This window comes from Lepus europaeus, chromosome 21 (assembly GCF_033115175.1).
Source record: "Lepus europaeus isolate LE1 chromosome 21, mLepTim1.pri, whole genome shotgun sequence".
Classification (NCBI taxonomy): Eukaryota; Metazoa; Chordata; class Mammalia; order Lagomorpha; family Leporidae; genus Lepus; species Lepus europaeus.
The window spans coordinates 198,049-216,060 of NC_084847.1; the positions used below are offsets into that span (position 1 = coordinate 198,049).

Here is an 18,012-nt window from a genome sequence, read left to right on the forward strand (position 1 = left end):
TGCTACCTCCCTTACTCTCCTCTCTCTGCCTTTCAAATACATGAACAGCTTGAGAGGGACAGAGAGAGAAAGAGAGAGAGAGAGAGAGGATCAGGCGTTGTGCAGCCACGGATTCAGCTGCCCCTTGGGGCCCTGCATGTCTTTCCAGAGTGCCCGTTGAAGTCCTAGCTGCTTTCCCTCCCCTCAGCTCCCTGGGATGCAGTGGATGATGACCCCTGCACTTAGGGCCCTGCCACCCAGGTGTGACCTGGAGGGAGTTCCTCGTGGTTTGCCCAACTCAGCCCAATGAAAGCATCTGGGGAGTGAACTAGCAGATGGCACATCAATCCCTATCTTTGTGTCACAATGCATTTCCAATCAGTAAATAAAGAAATCATTAAAAAACAAAACGAAAATAAACAGGAATTTTTTTTTCTGATTTATGTATTTGAGATTCGAAAAAATAGAGAGGAAGAGACAGAGAGAGACAGAGGTCTTCCATCCGCTGGTTCATTCCCCAAAAGGCTGCAGTGGCCAGAGCTGGGCCTGTTTGGAGCCTGGAGCCAGGAGCTTCTTCTGGGTCTCCCACATGGGAGGAGGGCTCCAAACACTCGGGCTGTCTTCCACTACTTTCCCAGGCACATTAGCAGAGAGCTGGACCAGAGCAGAGCAGCTAAGTCCAGAACTGGGGCCCATATGGGATGCCAGAGCTGCAGGTGGCAGCTTTACCCACTGGGCCTCAGATCCAGCCCCACAGACAACTTTTTTAAATGAGCAAAGTGGAGCCGGTGCTGTGGCACACAGGTTAATGCTCTGCACTTAGGCACTGACACCCCATATGGCCCCGGTTCAAGTCCTGGCTGCTCACTTCCAATCCAGCTCTCTGCTGTGGCCTGGGAAAGCAGTAGAAGATGGCCCAAGTCCTTGGGCCCCTGCACAGCGTGGGAGACTGGAAGAAGCTCCTGGCTCCTGGGTTCAGATCCGCGCAGCTGTGGCTATAGCGGCCAACTGGGGAGTGAACCATCAGATGGAAGACCTCTCTCTCTCTGCCTCTCCACTCTCTGTGTAATCTGACTTTCAAATAAATAAATAAAAATCATTTAAAAAATTTTTAAAAATTAGATAAGCACAGCATGGGGTTGCTGTCATGGCGTCGTGGCCCTGTGGCTTAGCCCCCTGCTCCCTGGCATCAAACTGGAGTCCATGGCAGCTCCCCCTCTGACCCAGCTCCATGTTACAGCCTGGGAAAAGCAGGGGAAGGTGGCCCCAAGTATTAGGCCCTTGAACACCCCTGGGAGACCTGGATGGAGCTCTGCTCCTGGTTTCAGCCTGGGTCATGTAAGGCCTTTGTGGCAGCAGAGCTGTGGACCGGCGGATGGAGGATCCATCCAGAGCAACACTGGGGTCCCCAGCAGCGGCATATGACCTCAGGTGACTGATCTCCCATCAGCCTGCCGGCTCCTCCCCAGCTCAGGGCACAGAGGGCTGTGCTCAGCGCCCCAGGGAGAGCCGTGTTCCTGCAGGGAACTCAGGGTCACAGACGGCCTGACGAGTGCCTGGTCAGGGTGGCCCGAGGGCGGGCAGGGGCCCCTGCTGCTCTGGTTGTCCCCATTTTGTGACTCTGGGAGGATGAGGACAGCACAGCATGGCCATGCCGAGATGACCCCTGGGACGACAGGGCCCCTGTCTCTCCTGGACCCTGTGGGCAGACTGCGGCCAACGCCCGTCGAAGGCCCAGCAAGAGTGGTAGCCCCTCACCCGCCTCCCACACCAGTCTTGGCTACCTTCTATAATCCTGCCCCATAAGAGACCCCACCCCCACAGCCTCTTCCGCTCCTCCCTTCTTCCCAGAAGCACCAGGGCCTGGCTGGACTCTGCTCCCCGTATATAAGGGAGCCTGCGGGCTGAGCACCACACAGCCAGTGCTCAGCACCTCCAGCCCCTGTGCAGCAGCCCAGCCCCGGCCGTCACCATGTCTCTGACCAACAGCGAGAAGAGCATCATCATGTCCCTCTGGGACAAGGTCTCCTCCCAGGCTGAGGCCATCGGCACCGAGGCTCTGGAGAGGTAGGTGCCCCATGGGTCACAGCCTGAGTGTCCAGGCCAGGGACGGGGAGAGGGCAGGGAGGAGGGACGGTGACTCAGTGTCCAGGCCTCCTGCTCAGGGCCTCCACCAGCAGCTGGGGACTGAGTGACAGGAACAGGGGAGCAGGGGCTGGGCTGGGCCGCAGTCCCTGTCTGAAATCCTGTGTGTGCTCCGTGTGGACTGCACGCTCGTTATGCCTTGCCAACACTGGGAGATAATGGGCTTTCTCCTGACTGCTGGGTGTGGTGCCCCCACCCCAGGTTCTTCCTCAGCTATCCGCAGTCCAAGCCCAGTTTCCCGCAATTCGACCAGCTGCCGGGCTCAGCGCAGCTGCGGGCCCGTGGAGCCGAATTGGCAGCCGCGCTAAACGACGCAGTCAAGAACATGGACGACATGGATGTCGCACTGTCCCCACTGAGCGACCTGCTCGCCTACAAGCTGCGCGTGGACCCGGTCAACTTCAGGGTGAGCGCACAGTGCGGGTGACTGGGTGGGACGGGGCCATGTGGGCAGGGCTGGGCACGAGGTCCGGGCAGGGGTCAGGGTCCCAGATCCGTGGAGGCCAGTGGTGTCCACCCTCACCCACTCCTGACTGCCCCCTGCCGCACAGCTCCTGTCCCATGGCCTGCAGGTCACTCTGGCCAGGTACCTGCCCAGAGACTTCACCGCCGAGACCCAAGCTGCCTGGGACAAGTTCCTGGGCCGAGTGCCCGACCTCATGACCGCTAAGAACCGCTGAGAGCGCTCCACACCCCTGGATAGCTGGCCACCCCTCCCGTGTCCCCCAACCACCCGGGTCCCCCCTCCACTCCCCAATAAACTCATACGGACAGATGAGCTGAGTCCCGCCTTCCTTGTCAGGGGGAAAGGGGCAGGAGCTGTGCCCAGAGGGCCAATCGGTGTCTCTAGTGCTGGGGTTCCACTCTGAATGCAGCATCCCGACTCCCGCGACCCTAGCGGCTGCACTGGGGATCCAGCTGCTCCCTCTGTCCCAGGGAGCATCCCAGGTCCCTCAGAGAGTTCGAGCAGCTCAGGCGCTCTGAGTCCCACAGGCTGAAGGCTGGGCACTCCCTTGGCACAGACTGATCCTTGATCTGATAAGGACATGCAGGGCTGCGGCGCTGGCGCTTTGCCTGTGTGATAAGCCCGCCCGCGACATTCGGTTCCGCTCCAGATCTCTGGCCAGGATCGCACATCCGGGAGGTGCTGGGGCGCCAGTGGGTCCTGCGGGGTTACAGACCTCAGCGAGCCCAGAGCAGGAACTCAGGTCAGGAGGAGGGAAGAGCTGTCACTGAGCCTCCCGGCTGCCTGCAGGCTGCTCCTCCCAGGAGCTACAACAGGAGCAGGGCCTGGCTTCATTCACCCCGAGGCACTCCCTGTGCTCCGTGTCCATCCTGGGTCTTTAGTTTAAACATGTTAATATACATCGCGATGTGACACAGTGTAGACATTCCGGGTTTTTAAGGATATTTATTTATCTGAAGGGCAGAGTTACAGAGAAAGAGGCAGAGACAGAGAACACGAGATCTTCCATCTGCTGGATCGCTCCTCAAATGGCCACAGTGGCCAGGGCTGGGCCAGACCCAAGTCAGGCGCCAGGAGCTTCTTCCAGATCTCCCGCGTGGGTTCCGGGGCCCAGGCACCCAGGCGTCTCCCACTGCAGTCCCAGGAGCATCAGCAGGGAGCTGGGTCAGAAGTGGAGCCGCCAGGACCTGAACTGCTGCCCACACGGGACTTGGGCTCCACAGGCAGCATCTTTCCCCCCTACTCCACCCTTAGGCTGAGTCCTACCCACCTAGCCACACACCTGCCTGAAGGGATGTTGAGGTCCTGCTGAAGATGGTGCCATGCAGCCTCGGGGCCCCCCTCAGCCTTGTGCAGGGCCCCTCCCCCAATCCAAGTCTCCCCAGGCCCCAGTAAGGAGCTAGGGTATTGGGGCTCCCAGTCTTGGAAACCACTAACCCAGTGAAGAGATCCTGGAAGACAGATCCTGGCTGAGGATCCCGACTGTGCCAGGGCCGGCCAGGCAGGGAGCACCCAGCCCTGAGGAGGGGTCCTGGGGCTGGGGTCTTGAGCCTGTTGTGCTGAGCTGTCCTTCCCCCCATACTGAGATCCCGTTCCCTAGAGCTGGGGGGTGGGGTGGGGCTTAGAGAACTGACCCCAGTTATCTGCAGGTATGGTGAAGCTGGAGCCTGGGAGTCCATCTGCCCCCTGAACCCTCCCCACCCCCTCTCTGCACCCCACCCCTGGTCTTTGACTAAAGCTTGAATGTCAGTGGAGTCTCTGTTCCCTGAGGTGCGGGGCAGGCTGGAGGACTCCTCCGGGCACACACAGGCCCCCTCTGCAGCTGCAGGGGACAGGGGTGGCCAGGGGAGGAGGCCCCAGACTTCCTCAGGGGAAAAGTGTCCTGGGGCCAGCACCCTCCTTTGAAATACGGCCAACTAGATCACACCCACCAGACAGAAGCAGGCTGCTCCTGACACAGACAGCCACCAGAAATCCTCTCACTGACACCCACTCCCCTGCAACCAGGGCCCGGGTTGGAGAGTTCGTGTCAGGGGCCCACCTCCCCTCCTGTGTTGCACAGCCCAGATCCAGCCCTGGGCAGGCCCCCTGGTGCCCTCCGGTTCTGCAGGCTGGCCAGGAGCTCGCTGTGTGCCCAGGCCTCTGGCATCTCCCTCGTCCACGGTGGGCACCCCTGGAACTTCCTCCAGGTCTCCCAGGGGGTATGGGGGCCGTCTCCCACTGCAGTCCCAGGAGCATCAGCAGGGAACAGGATCAGAAGTGGAGCATCCAGGACTTGAACCAGTGTCCATATGGGATGTGGCTTTACCCACTACCCCATGGCACATTCCTGCACCCCCCACCCCAGTCAACAGAAGTCTGAGACGGGGCCCAAGAACCACTGCAATGAGTCAGCCTCCCCAGAGTAGGACCAGACTGGTTCCACCGTAAAGTGCTGTCCACGCCTCCCCTTCTTCCCCCGCGAACCACAGCAGGCAACACCCTCCAGTGAAGCCCTGCAGCTCCCAGTGCCCAGCACCCACGCCTGTGTGACCCAGTAAGGCCCAGGACCTGCCAGCACAGCCAGCGTGGGCCTCCCACCCCGACTATCGCTCTAGAGCTGGCTGGAGAGCCACACCATGTGCCTGTGCCCCACGGAGACTCCCATGGCCCACACGAGGTGCCCACCACCGTCCCCACTCCTGGTGTGGCTGGAGGGGACCTTGAGACGAGAGTGGCCAGGGCACTGGTTCAAGTCTCGGCTGCTCCACTCCAGATCCAGCTCCCTGTGGATACGCCTGGGAAAGCAACACAAGATGGCTCAGGGGCCAGCGCTACAGCGCAGTGGGTCAATCCTCCAGCTGTGGCACCGGAGTCCCGCATGGGCGCCAGTTCTAGTTCTGTCCTGGCTGCTTTTCTGATCCAGCTCTCTGCTGTGGCCTGGGAAAGCAGTGGAGGATGGCCCGCGTGCCTGGGCCCTGCACCCACGTGGAAGAAGCTGACTGCAGGCTTCGGATCTGCCCAGCTCTGGCTATTGTGGCCATCTGGGGAGTGAACCAGTGGATGGAAGACCTCTCAAATAAATAAAATCTTTAAAAATAATAGAGATGGCTCACATCCCTGGGCCCCTGCACCCACATGGGGACTGAGAAAAAGCTCCTGGCTCCAGCCTGGCCAAGCCCTGGCCACTGTGAGCCAGCAGATGAAGCTCGTTCTGCCTTTCAAATAAATAAGCCTTAAAAAAGAAGAGTGGCCAGGGCAGGACTCCTCCAGGGTGACCCAAAGCAGCCGAGTCCACCATGACCTCAGATGGGCTCACCAAGCTGTCTTTAAAGTTACTGACGTACTTCCCACACTGTTGTATCCCAAGCTAAAGGGTGAGAGAGAAGGCGGCTCCCTGCCCATGAGCTGCCCTCCGCTGGGCCTCCGTGTATGGAAAACTTCCAGGGCCAGGTGCACCCTATCACCCTGACACCACCCTCAGACCCACTGCACTGAGCCTGGTGGGTGGACACCTGTGGGGCTGGGAGCCACTGAGCGCAGTGGAGCCAGACTCCAGGATCGGGGAGGACAGGCCCTGCCGGCCCCAGCTGCCTTTAGGTCACACCCTAGGCTCTCAGTCCAGGGGTGTCTCCCTCTGCCTTTTCAGAACCACCCCCTCCAACATGTGGTAGTAAAGGCTGCACAATGTGAACCACCCAACTGTACACTTGAAAATAGTGAGAACGACAATTTTACTTTTTTTTTTTTTTTAATTTTTGACAGGCAGAGTGGACAGTGAGAGAGAGACAGAGAGAAAGGTCTTCCTTTGCCGTTGGTTCACCCTCCAATGGCCGCCGCGGTAGCGCGCTGCGGCCGGCGCACCGCACTGATCCGATGGCAGGAGCCAGGTGCTTATCCTGGTCTCCCATGGGGTGCAGGGCCCAAGCACTTGGGCCATCCTCCACTGCACTCCCTGGCCAGAGCAGAGAGCTGGCCTGGAAGAGGGGCAACCGGGACAGGATCGGTGCCCCGACCGGGACTAGAACCCGGTGTGCCGGCGCCGCAAGGCGGAGGATTAGCCTGTTGAGCCACGGCGCCGGCCAATTTTACATTTTTTTAAAAAAAGATGTACTTATTTATTTGAAAGAGTTACAAAGAGAAAGAGGGACCGAGAGGTCTTCCATCCACCGGTTCACTCCCCAAATGACCTCAAGAACAGCTGCGGGGCCGGTGCTGTGGCGTAGCAGGTAAAGCCGCCGCCTGCAGTGCCGGCATCCCATATGGGCGGAGGTTCTCATCCCAGCTGTTCCACTTCCGATCCAGCTCTCTGCTGTGGCCTGGGAAAGCAGTGGAACATGGTCCAAGTCCTTGGGCACCTGCATCTGTGTGGGAGACCCAGAAGACGCTCCTGGCTCCTGATCAACACAGCTCTGGCTGTTGCAGCCATTTGGGGAGTGACCCAGTGGATAGAAAAGCCCCCACCCCCACCTCTGCCTCTCAAATAGTTAGCTCAATCTTTCAAAAGAAAAAAAAAAAACAAAACAAAACACACAGCTGGGCAGGTCTTAAACCAGGAGCTTCTTCCGGGTCTCCCACATGGGTGCAGGGGCCCAAGCGCTTGGGCCTTCTTCCATCTCTTTCCCAGGCCACAGCAGGGAACTGGATGGGAAGTGGAGCAGCCGGGACTTGAACCGGCGCCCACATGGGATGCCGGTGCCTCAGGCAGCAGCTTAAGCTCCGGGGAGATCTTTCTTAGTCCTTCTGCTGCTCTGCCCTTCAAGTAGATGAAGACAAACATGCCTGCATGTCTCCCCGCAAGGGGAAGCCACAGAGGAGAGCCTGGGTAGCCTCAGCCAGGTCAGCTGTGAGGCCCCAGATCCACAGGACAGTGCCCACAGCCACCAGCTCCAGGCAGCCTTGCACCTCTGCAGACAGACAGGACGGGGTGACTCCAGGCCTCCATATCGTGCCCATCAGAAGCTCCCTCCAAAAATACCTCCCTGGGGAGCAAAGCAAGCCAACAGCCTGCGCTTTCCTAGCACTTCCCTCTGGTCCCCTCCTTCTTCAGGGCAATGACTGACCTGCGCACCTGACAGGTAGACACTCAGAGTGGAGGGAGGCAAGTGGAGAGGGGAGAAACCTGTCACCTGCCGGTTCACTCCTCGGATGGCAGCAAAGCCAGGGCTGGGCCAGGCTGAAGCCAAGAGGTGGGAACTCCACAGGCGGGGGAGCAAGTACTTGAGCCGTCGGCCACTGCCTTTCAGTTACAAAAGCAGCAAGCTGCAACAGAGGTGGAGCGGCCAGGACTCCAATACGGGACGCTGGCGTCACGGGCAATGGCTGGACCAGCCGTGCCACACCAGCCCCATTCTGGTCTCAAAGTACCCGTCTAGGCAGCGCAGCACAAAGAGCTGGCAGAGCACACAACAGTGAGGCCACACAAACGGGCCAAGGGGGACGGCTGACCGAAGAGCAGCAACCAGCTCCCCGTGGCCCTTCGGGCTGCCACGTGGGCATCACCCAAGGTCTGCTTTAGTCGTAAATACATTCGGGGCGGGGGGGGGGGGGGGGCTACAGTCCCAGGAGAGGCAGCAGCAACAGCCTCAGCCTGGCCGGTTCTTTCTTTTCTTTATGCCTCCTCCCTGCTGGGGCCTGCGCTGGCCCTGCACCGAGGGGCCGAGACATGCAACCCAGACACCCAGCAAGCCACGCCCACTGCGCCCAGCGCCCAGCAGCAGCGGCCGTGGGGAGGCGTCCCTCCGGCGGAGGACAGGAGAGTGACTGCAGGCTACCCGTCAGATTCGTTTATTCCCGGCACACAGGAGGGACTGTACAGCTCTACAACTCACAGCTAGCTTCAAAACAATAGAAAGTTTGAACTACAAAAGATGAGTTGTATTCAGCAAATAGAAAGGGTAGCCGTAGGCTGTGCTGACCGCTGATCGGACTATATACAGTGCCGGGGCTCAGGCTCAGATCTCCCCAGCCTCCTTCTCCTCCGACTTCCGGGACGCCGTCTTCCCGTTGGAGCTCTCGAGCCGCCAGTCGACGGACCCCCGCTCGCTGCGCCCACACTCCCAGGACTCCTCCCTCGAAGCCCGTTCTCTGGAGAACCTGGGGAGTGGGCACCGAGGGTCAGCGCAGGGTTCTGCTCAGGAACCGACAACAGCAACTCTCGATGCCAGGCTAGGGAAGCCCTGCACCCCCAGGCCACTGTGCTGTGCACAGCCCGCCTCTCAGTAGCAGCTAACAAGTGACATCCACAAAGAGGTTCAGTGGGAGGGAAAGCTCCCCAGAACAACAACAAAGGAGAACACGACCCACCACGAGGGAAGCCAGCAGAGCGCAGGGCCTGGCAGGACACCAGTCTCCACTGCGGTCCAGCCGAGCTCTACACAGGAGCTCCTCCCCAGGCCCCGGCTCCCAGGGTCTCGGTCACCATTCCCCAAGGCCCGCAAACCTGGGGCACAGCCACCTGGCCCTGTCGCTACCAGGAAGGCCACAGGGCCTGGCTGCCCGAGCACCACCAGACCCTGGCAACACGAAGAGAAGGGGCTCACTCCCAAGGAGTCATAGTAGTTACTTGTATTTCGCACTCCTGTCCCGGGAGACCCGGCGGTGACCCCGGCTGTGGCTCCGTGAGCGGCTGCGGTGGCGTCGGTGTCTGTCTCGGGAATGGGACCGGGAAGACTTCCTCCGCTCTCGGGAGGCAGACCTTGACCGCCGTCGACGCCGGTCCCGGGAACGTGACCTGGAAAAACCCAGAAGACTCAGAGGGAAGAGAAGCCAAAGACGCCAAACGCCCAGGACGCACCCGGACGCCTTCCTCTCTCGGCAAGTTCTCCCAATCCTCTCATCAATGTACAATTTAGATTAAAACAGTCCCTTGGGTTAGTATCTGCCGGCCAGCCCCACGACCCTCACTGACGCCTCCTGAAAACACCGCCCCCGGGCGTGCAGGCCGAGAGCAGCCGCGCCCTTCACAAGTGACAGCTGTGCAGGGAGCAGAGCAGCCGTGCCCTTCACAAGTGACAGCTGTGCAGGCCGAGAGCAGAGCAGCCGCGCCCTTCACAAGTGACAGCTGTGCAGGGAGCAGAGCGGCCGCGCCCTTCACAAGTGACAGCTGTGCAGGGAGCAGAGCGGCCGCGCCCTTCACAAGTGACAGCTGTGCAGGGAGCAGAGCGGCCGCGCCCTTCACAAGTGACAGCTGTGCAGGGAGCAGAGCGGCCGCGCCCTTCACAAGTGACAGCTGTGCAGGGAGCAGAGCGGCCGCGCCCTTCACAAGTGACAGCTGTGCAGGGAGCAGAGCGGCCGTGCCCTTCACAAGTGACAGCTGTGCAGGGAGCAGAGCGGCCGTGCCCTTCACAAGTGACAGCTGTGCAGGGAGCAGAGCGGCCGTGCCCTTCACAAGTGACAGCTGTGCAGGGAGCAGAGCGGCCGTGCCCTTCACAAGTGACAGCTGTGCAGGGAGCAGAGCGGCCGTGCCCTTCACAAGTGACAGCTGTGCAGGGAGCAGAGCGGCCGTGCCCTTCACTAGTGACAGCTGTGCAGGCCGAGAGCAGCCGCGCCCTTCACAAGTGACAGCTGTGCAGGGAGCAGAGCGGCCGTGCCCTTCACAAGTGACAGCTGTGCAGGGAGCAGAGCGGCCGTGCCCTTCACAAGTGACAGCTGTGCAGGGAGCAGAGCGGCCGTGCCCTTCACAAGTGACAGCTGTGCAGGGAGCAGAGCGGCCGTGCCCTTCACAAGTGACAGCTGTGCAGGCCGAGAGCAGCCGCGCCCTTCACAAGTGACAGCTGTGCAGGCCGAGAGCAGCCGCGCCCTTCACAAGTGACAGCTGTGCAGGCCGAGAGCAGCCGCGCCCTTCACAAGTGACAGCTGTGCAGGGAGCAGAGCGGCCGCGCCCTTCACAAGTGACAGCTGTGCAGGGAGCAGAGCGGCCGTGCCCTTCACAAGTGACAGCTGTGCAGGGAGCAGAGCGGCCGTGCCCTTCACAAGTGACAGCTGTGCAGGGAGCAGAGCGGCCGTGCCCTTCACAAGTGACAGCTGTGCAGGCCGAGAGCAGCCGTGCCCTTCACAAGTGACAGCTGTGCAGGGAGCAGAGCAGCCGTGCCCTTCACAAGTGACAGCTGTGCAGGCCGAGAGCAGCCGCGCCCTTCACAAGTGACAGCTGTGCAGGGAGCAGAGCGGCCGTGCCCTTCACAAGTGACAGCTGTGCAGGCCGAGAGCAGCCGCGCCCTTCACAAGTGACAGCTGTGCAGGGAGCAGAGCGGCCGTGCCCTTCACAAGTGACAGCTGTGCAGGCCGAGAGCAGCCGTGCCCTTCACAAGTGACAGCTGTGCAGGGAGCAGAGCGGCCGTGCCCTTCACAAGTGACAGCTGTGCAGGGAGCAGAGCGGCCGTGCCCTTCACAAGTGACAGCTGTGCAGGGAGCAGAGCAGCCGTGCCCTTCACAAGTGACAGCTGTGCAGGGAGCAGAGCAGCCGCGCCCTTCACAAGTGACAGCTGTGCAGGCCTAGAGCAGCCGCGCCCTTCACAAGTGACAGCTGTGCAGGCCGAGAGCGGCCGTGCCCTTCACAAGTGACAGCTGTGCAGGGAGCAGAGCGGCCGCGCCCTTCACAAGTGACAGCTGTGCAGGGAGCAGAGCAGCCGTGCCCTTCACAAGTGACAGCTGTGCAGGGAGCAGAGCGGCCGTGCCCTTCACAAGTGACAGCTGTGCAGGCCGAGAGCAGCCGCGCCCTTCACAAGTGACAGCTGTGCAGGGAGCAGAGCAGCCGTGCCCTTCACAAGTGACAGCTGTGCAGGCCGAGAGCAGCCGCGCCCTTCACAAGTGACAGCTGTGCAGGCCGAGAGCAGCCGCGCCCTTCACAAGTGACAGCTGTGCAGGGAGCAGAGCGGCCGCGCCCTTCACAAGTGACAGCTGTGCAGGGAGCAGAGCGGCCGCGCCCTTCACAAGTGACAGCTGTGCAGGCCGAGAGCAGCCGCGCCCTTCACAAGTGACAGCTGTGCAGGGAGCAGAGCAGCCGTGCCCTTCACAAGTGACAGCTGTGCAGGGAGCAGAGCAGCCGCGCCCTTCACAAGTGACAGCTGTGCAGGGAGCAGAGCGGCCGCGCCCTTCACAAGTGACAGCTGTGCAGGGAGCAGAGCAGCCGCGCCCTTCACAAGTGACAGCTGTGCAGGGAGCAGAGCAGCCGCGCCCTTCACAAGTGACAGCTGTGCAGGGAGCAGAGCGGCCGCGCCCTTCACAAGTGACAGCTGTGCAGGGAGCAGAGCGGCCGCGCCCTTCACAAGTGACAGCTGTGCAGGGAGCAGAGCGGCCGTGCCCTTCACAAGTGACAGCTGTGCAGGGAGCAGAGCGGCCGTGCCCTTCACAAGTGACAGCTGTGCAGGGAGCAGAGCGGCCGTGCCCTTCACAAGTGACAGCTGTGCAGGGAGCAGAGCGGCCGTGCCCTTCACAAGTGACAGCTGTGCAGGGAGCAGAGCGGCTGTGCCCTTCACAAGTGACAGCTGTGCAGGGAGCAGAGCAGCCGTGCCCTTCACAAGTGACAGCTGTGCAGGGAGCAGAGCAGCCGCGCCCTTCACAAGTGACAGCTGTGCAGGCCTAGAGCAGCCGCGCCCTTCACAAGTGACAGCTGTGCAGGCCGAGAGCGGCCGTGCCCTTCACAAGTGACAGCTGTGCAGGGAGCAGAGCGGCCGCGCCCTTCACAAGTGACAGCTGTGCAGGGAGCAGAGCAGCCGTGCCCTTCACAAGTGACAGCTGTGCAGGGAGCAGAGCGGCCGTGCCCTTCACAAGTGACAGCTGTGCAGGCCGAGAGCAGCCGCGCCCTTCACAAGTGACAGCTGTGCAGGGAGCAGAGCAGCCGCGCCCTTCACAAGTGACAGCTGTGCAGGGAGCAGAGCAGCCGCGCCCTTCACAAGTGACAGCTGTGCAGGGAGCAGAGCGGCCGCGCCCTTCACAAGTGACAGCTGTGCAGGGAGCAGAGCGGCCGCGCCCTTCACAAGTGACAGCTGTGCAGGCCGAGAGCAGCCGCGCCCTTCACAAGTGACAGCTGTGCAGGGAGCAGAGCAGCCGTGCCCTTCACAAGTGACAGCTGTGCAGGGAGCAGAGCAGCCGCGCCCTTCACAAGTGACAGCTGTGCAGGGAGCAGAGCGGCCGCGCCCTTCACAAGTGACAGCTGTGCAGGGAGCAGAGCGGCCGTGCCCTTCACAAGTGACAGCTGTGCAGGCCGAGAGCAGCCGTGCCCTTCACAAGTGACAGCTGTGCAGGGAGCAGCAGTGTTTGTGGGCAGACTTCGCAGAACGCTTCCATCGACCCGGAGACCCACCTCCTGCGATCTCTGGTTCTCGACACAGACCTAGAAAGGGAAAACAAGATGAGCGATTCCCGAAGCATCCAGGACCCCCCAAGCTCCCACCTCCCCAGCCCCCCAGCTCCCCAGCCCCCCGAGGCGGAGGGCTTCTCCCAAAGCCGCCTGCCTATGCCTGGCTTTGAGCAGGAAGAGCCAGTGCCCACAGGGACAGAGCATCACAGAGTTACAAGGCCCATGGGAACGGAGCCCACGCCACCTGTACAAGCTGGTGGTCAGCCACTGGCTTTTCTTTTTTTATTTATTTGACAGGCAGAGTTAGACAGTGAGAGAGAGAGAGAAAGGTCTTCCTTCTGTTGGTTCACCCCCTAAATGGCCGCTATGGCCGGCGCTGGTCTCCCATGCAGGTGCAGGGCCCAAGGACCTGGGCCATCCTCCACTTCCTCCACTGCACTCCCGGGCCACAGCAGAGAGCTGGACTGTAAGAGGAGCAACCGGGACAGAACTCGGCGTCCATATGGGATGCCAGCGCCGCAGGCGGAGGATTAACCAAGTGAGCCACGGCGCCAGCCCCCAGCCACTGGCTTTTCAAACTCCTCCTGCTGGACACAAGCATGCTGTGCGGCCGCAGAGCGCAAGGTGCATCAAAGCACCGCTTCTAACGCACACCCTGAAAAATGCACATCACAGCCAGATCTCCTCTCCGTCCATTCTGAGAGCACTGGGCAGCTGACAAAGACAAGGGATTCCACACGGGTCTGCCATGCCTGCGGCCTGAAGAGGACTATGCGCGCAGACATGCGTAACCACAGCTGTGGTCACCTCTGCAAACAGGGACCAAACAAACAAACAGACACAACATACAGCTGCCCTTTCTAACTTCCGCACTAAGGACCCTTTCAGGGAGGTGCAGCTTTGGGTACTGTCTCCAGGCTCTTCTCTGAACACCAGCCAGACCCACGTGTCTACCTCCTGCCTATCAGGCACCTCAAACTGAGGATGCACAGAGCCATCCCCTCCCCCAGGCCTTCCTCATCCCAACACGCAGACCACAGTTTTTCCCACCTGGAAATGCTAACCAGGCAGAGACCACAAAGCCGTACTCCTCCCTCGCACAGTTCCCCAACCAATCCTGTCAACACACCCAGAACCCTCCATGCCTTGGCCAGGTGCAAACTGCCACCTCCTTGGCGTGGATTCTCTCAATCAGGTTCTTAGTGGTCTTCCCCCACGATGACCTACACTGCTCTTCAAGGGACAGCAGGTGCAACCGGGCAGTCAGATCCCAACCTTCTCCGTAGTTGTCCAGTGGTCCCACACCGTACAGTAAACAGCTCCAGCCTGCCCTGCGAGCCGGGCACTACGTCCCCAGGGGTCAGCAGAGCAGCTTCTGTGGGTGAGGGCAGAACCTCTCTCTCTTAAAGGCCAACACAGTTGGGCCTGTTTGTCATCAAAGCCACCTAGCAATGAAGACCAAGTCTTGGGGCCAGCATTGTGGCATAGAGGGTAAAGCTGCCGCCTGCAGTGCCGGCGTCCCATAAGGGGTGCCGGTTCACGTCCTGGCTGCTGCTCTTCCGATCCAGCTCTCTGTTATGGCCTGCGAAAGCAGTGGAAGATGGCTCAAGTCCTTGGGCCCCTGCACCCGCATGGGAGACCAGGAAGAAGCTCCTGGCTTCGGATCGGCCCAATTCCGGCCACTGCAGCCATTTGGGGAGTGAATCACTGGGTGGAAGATTCTCCCCACCTCTGCTTGGGCCAGCATGTCCGCTGCCACACAGAAAACGCTGTGTGTCTGTTTTTCTCTCAATGGTCACTTGGGCAAGCAGCAGACCTTGATGATCCCAAGCAAGAGATCCACAGGCGCCACAGGGCTCCCGAGGCCCCGGCGCCGCCAGCACAGCAGGGCTCCCCAGCGGCTGTCCCAGGTCCCAGTCTCACCTCCTGCTCAGCCGCTCTTCCCGCTCCCTCTCTTCTCTCCTCCGCAGGCGATCCTGATTTCTCTTCTCCTGCTTTTCAGCCACAGTTTTCTACACAATTGAGAAAATGAGGAAAGAGCGAGTTACAAAACAGGAGTATGAATGCTGCTTAACAAAACACTGTTCTGGGGCCGGCGCTGTGGCGTAGTGGGTAAAGCCGCCACCTGCAGTGCCAGCATCCCATATGGGCGCAGGTTCGAGACCTGACTGCTCCACTTCTGATCCAGCTCTGTTGTGGCCTGGGGAAGCAGCAGCAGATGACCCAAGTCCTTGGGCCCCTGTACCTGCATGGGAGACTCGGAAGAAGCTCTGGCCGTCGCAGCCAATTGGGGAGTGAACCAGAGGATAGAAGACGTTTCTCTCTCTCTGCCTAACTCTGACTTTCAAATAAATACGTAAATCTTTAAAAAAAATTTATTTTTTTACTTGAAAGAGTTAAATAAACAGAAGGAGAGGCAGAGGGGTGGGGGTGGAGGGAGGTCTTCTATCTGCTGGTCCACTCCCCAAATGGCCACAATGGCTGGAGCTGTGCCGATCCGGAGCCAGGAGCTTCTTCCAGGTCTCCCACGTGGGTGCAGGGGCCCAAGGACTTGGGCCATCTTCCATTGCTTTCCCAGGCCACAGCAGAGAGCTGGATTGGAAGTGGAGCAGCAGAGACTAGAACCGGTGCCCAAATGGGATGCCGGCACTGCATGTGGTGGCTTTACATGCTACTCCACAGAGCCGGCCCCTAAATAAATCTATCTTTTTTTTTTTTTTTTTTAAAGACTCACGTCCTGCCGGCGCCTCGGCTCACTAGGCTAATCCTCCGCCTTGCGGCGCCGGCACACCGGGTTCTAGTCCCGGTTGGGGCACCGGATTCTGTCCCGGTTGCCCCTCTTCCAGGCCAGCTCTCTGCTGTGGCCAGGGAGTGCAATGGAGGATGGCCCAAGTGCTTGGGCCCTGCACCCCATGGGAGACCAGGAGAAGCACCTGGCTCCTGCCATCGGATCAGCGCGGTGCACCGGCCGCAGTGCGCCAGCCGCGGCGGCCATTGGAGGGTGAACCAACGGTAAAGGAAGAGCTTTCTCTCTGTCTCTCTCTCTCTCACTGTCCACTCTGCCTGTCAAAAAAAAAAAAAAAAAAAGACTCACGTCCCATACTAGAGTATCTTTAAAAAAATAAAATAAAATAAAAAAGGAAGGAAAGAAGGAAGGAAGGAAGGAACCCAGCTACTTCACTTCCAACCTAGCTCTCTGCTATGGTCTGGGAGAGCAGTAGAGGATGGCCCAAGTGCCTGGGCCCCTGCACCCACGTGGGAGACCTGGAGGAAGCTCCTGGCTCCTGGCTCCGGATCAGCTCTGGCATTGTGAACATTTGGGGAGCGAACTAGCAGATAGACGATGTTCTCTCTCTCTCTCTCTCTCTCTCTCTCTCTCTGCCTCTCTGTAGCTGTGCCTTTCAAATAAATGAACCAATTTTTAAAAAATTAAAAGGGGGGGGGGCCAACGCTATGGCTCAGCACATTAAATGCCTGCAGTGCTGGCATCCCACATAGGCTCTGGTTCAAGTCCTGGCTGCTCCACTTCCAATCTGGCTCCCTGCTAATGCGCCTGGGGAAAGAAGCAGAAGATGGCCCAAGTGCTTGGGCCCCTCCACCCACATGGGAGACTTGGAAGAAGGCCTGGCTCTTTCGACCATCTGAGGAGTGAGTCAGCAGACGGAAGACCTTTCTGTGTCACTCTGCCTTTCAAATAAAGAAAGACGCACAGCTTTGAAAATAAACAAAAACGTGTGAGAGAACAGAGGTGGCTGGAGCCAGGGAAGGGTGTGGAGGAGGCTGCAGACAAGATGGTTAATGGTGTGGGTATGAGGCAGGAGGGAAGCACAGCAGAGTGACTGTTGTTCCCACACTGGAGGGGTCACTGCGGCGGCCCCGTGGGATGCTGCCTGCAGTGCCACAGTCCCAGCTGTCCCACTTCTGATCCAGCTCCCTGTTCACGTGCCTGGGTGAACAGAAGATGGTCCACACACTGGCCACGGCCACCCATGCGGGAATACTGGGATCTGGTTTGAGCTTGGCCCAGACCCAGCTGTTACAGTGATTTGGATCGAAGCTCTCTCCTCTGTCATTGCCTTTCAAATAAATACAAAAATCTTTAAAACAACAACAAAAAGCCTAGTAGAGAAAATTCTGAATGTTCCAAAGACAACACTGCATCAATAAATAAGACAGGAGATCAGCGGGACTGAAGCAAAGCTGCCGTGAGAGCACAGTGAGCCCGAGAGCTGCCAACTGGGCAACGGCTGCTCCCCCACAGCCCCGAGAGTTAGCCCAGTCCCCAGCATAAACACAAACGTTAGCTCGGACTGTGACAGCACAGCATCTTTCCAGCCTCCACCAGCGAGGTGGGCCTGAGATGCAGCAGCGCAGCAGTCCCTGGCGAGCAGAGCGCCTGGCCTGGTCCTGGCCCCTCGCCCGACGCAGCTCGGCTAAGGTGCACCCTGAGGGCAGAGGAGATGGCTCAAGTACTTAGGCTCCTGCCAGCCACATGGGAGGCCCAGATGGAGCCCCCAGATCCTGGCTTTGGCTGGGCTCAGCCCTGGCTGCTGTGGGCCTCTCAGGAGTGGACCACGAAGAGCTCTATCTTGTCTCTCCAACGGTCTTTCAAGTAAAATCTAAGTGAATAGAAATTTAAAAACAGAAGCTCCACTGGGATCACAAGAGCAATCTGTCTGAAGCCCAGTGGCAGAGAACACCCTCAGCGCCATCCTAATTCCCACTCCAGCCCCATGATCACCCGTCCCCCAGGGCAGCCCTCCACGGCGGGGAGGGCTCCTTCCTGGAGGCAAAGAAGGCCCTTGGGTGCCATTCAGCATTCCACACTCCACAGTGAGGGGCCAGGTGTCTGACCTTCCCTCATTTCAGGGTACAGAGGAGGGAGAGCAAAGTCGTTCAGAGTCAAAAACGTAGTCACTGGTTCCACTCCCCCGGCCCTGCGCACACACAAAGCCACAGAAAGGGTTCTCTGGCGCTGAGTGCCCGGTCCAGTTTGCTTACACAACACAGTGTCCACAAGGACATCTACCCAGCCACTATCTGGTCGACCTCAGACGAACATCACGCTGCTTAGTAACCACTGCGACCAAAGACTGTTGTTCCAAAATACCTAAGACTCATTCCTGTCTTTGAAAACCCTTCC

General features: G+C 59.7%; 2 protein-coding genes across 4 annotated transcripts in view; one reads left to right on the forward strand and one right to left on the reverse strand.

Moving 5' to 3' along the window:
- Positions 1 to 1,951: 1,951 nt before the first annotated feature.
- Positions 1,952 to 2,804, forward strand: LOC133750785 (hemoglobin subunit zeta-like). The gene is made up of 3 exons (XM_062180455.1): positions 1,952 to 2,046; positions 2,326 to 2,530; positions 2,676 to 2,804. Exons 1-3 carry the CDS (start codon positions 1,952 to 1,954, stop codon positions 2,802 to 2,804), a joined length of 429 nt encoding a protein of 142 aa, XP_062036439.1.
- A 5,519-nt stretch (positions 2,805 to 8,323) lies between these two features.
- Positions 8,324 to 18,012, reverse strand: part of LUC7L (LUC7 like) — a 30,864-nt gene continuing 21,175 nt past the window's right edge. For all 3 annotated transcript variants that reach the window (XM_062180895.1, XM_062180894.1, XM_062180896.1), the window contains 4 exons: positions 14,793 to 14,881; positions 12,873 to 12,902; positions 9,135 to 9,302; positions 8,324 to 8,665 (listed from right to left, as the gene is read on the reverse strand). In XM_062180895.1, the coding sequence (XP_062036879.1) occupies positions 8,524 to 8,665; positions 9,135 to 9,302; positions 12,873 to 12,902; positions 14,793 to 14,881 (429 nt within the window). In that variant the 3' untranslated portion in view covers positions 8,324 to 8,523. The remainder of the gene's footprint in view (positions 8,666 to 9,134; positions 9,303 to 12,872; positions 12,903 to 14,792; positions 14,882 to 18,012) is intronic.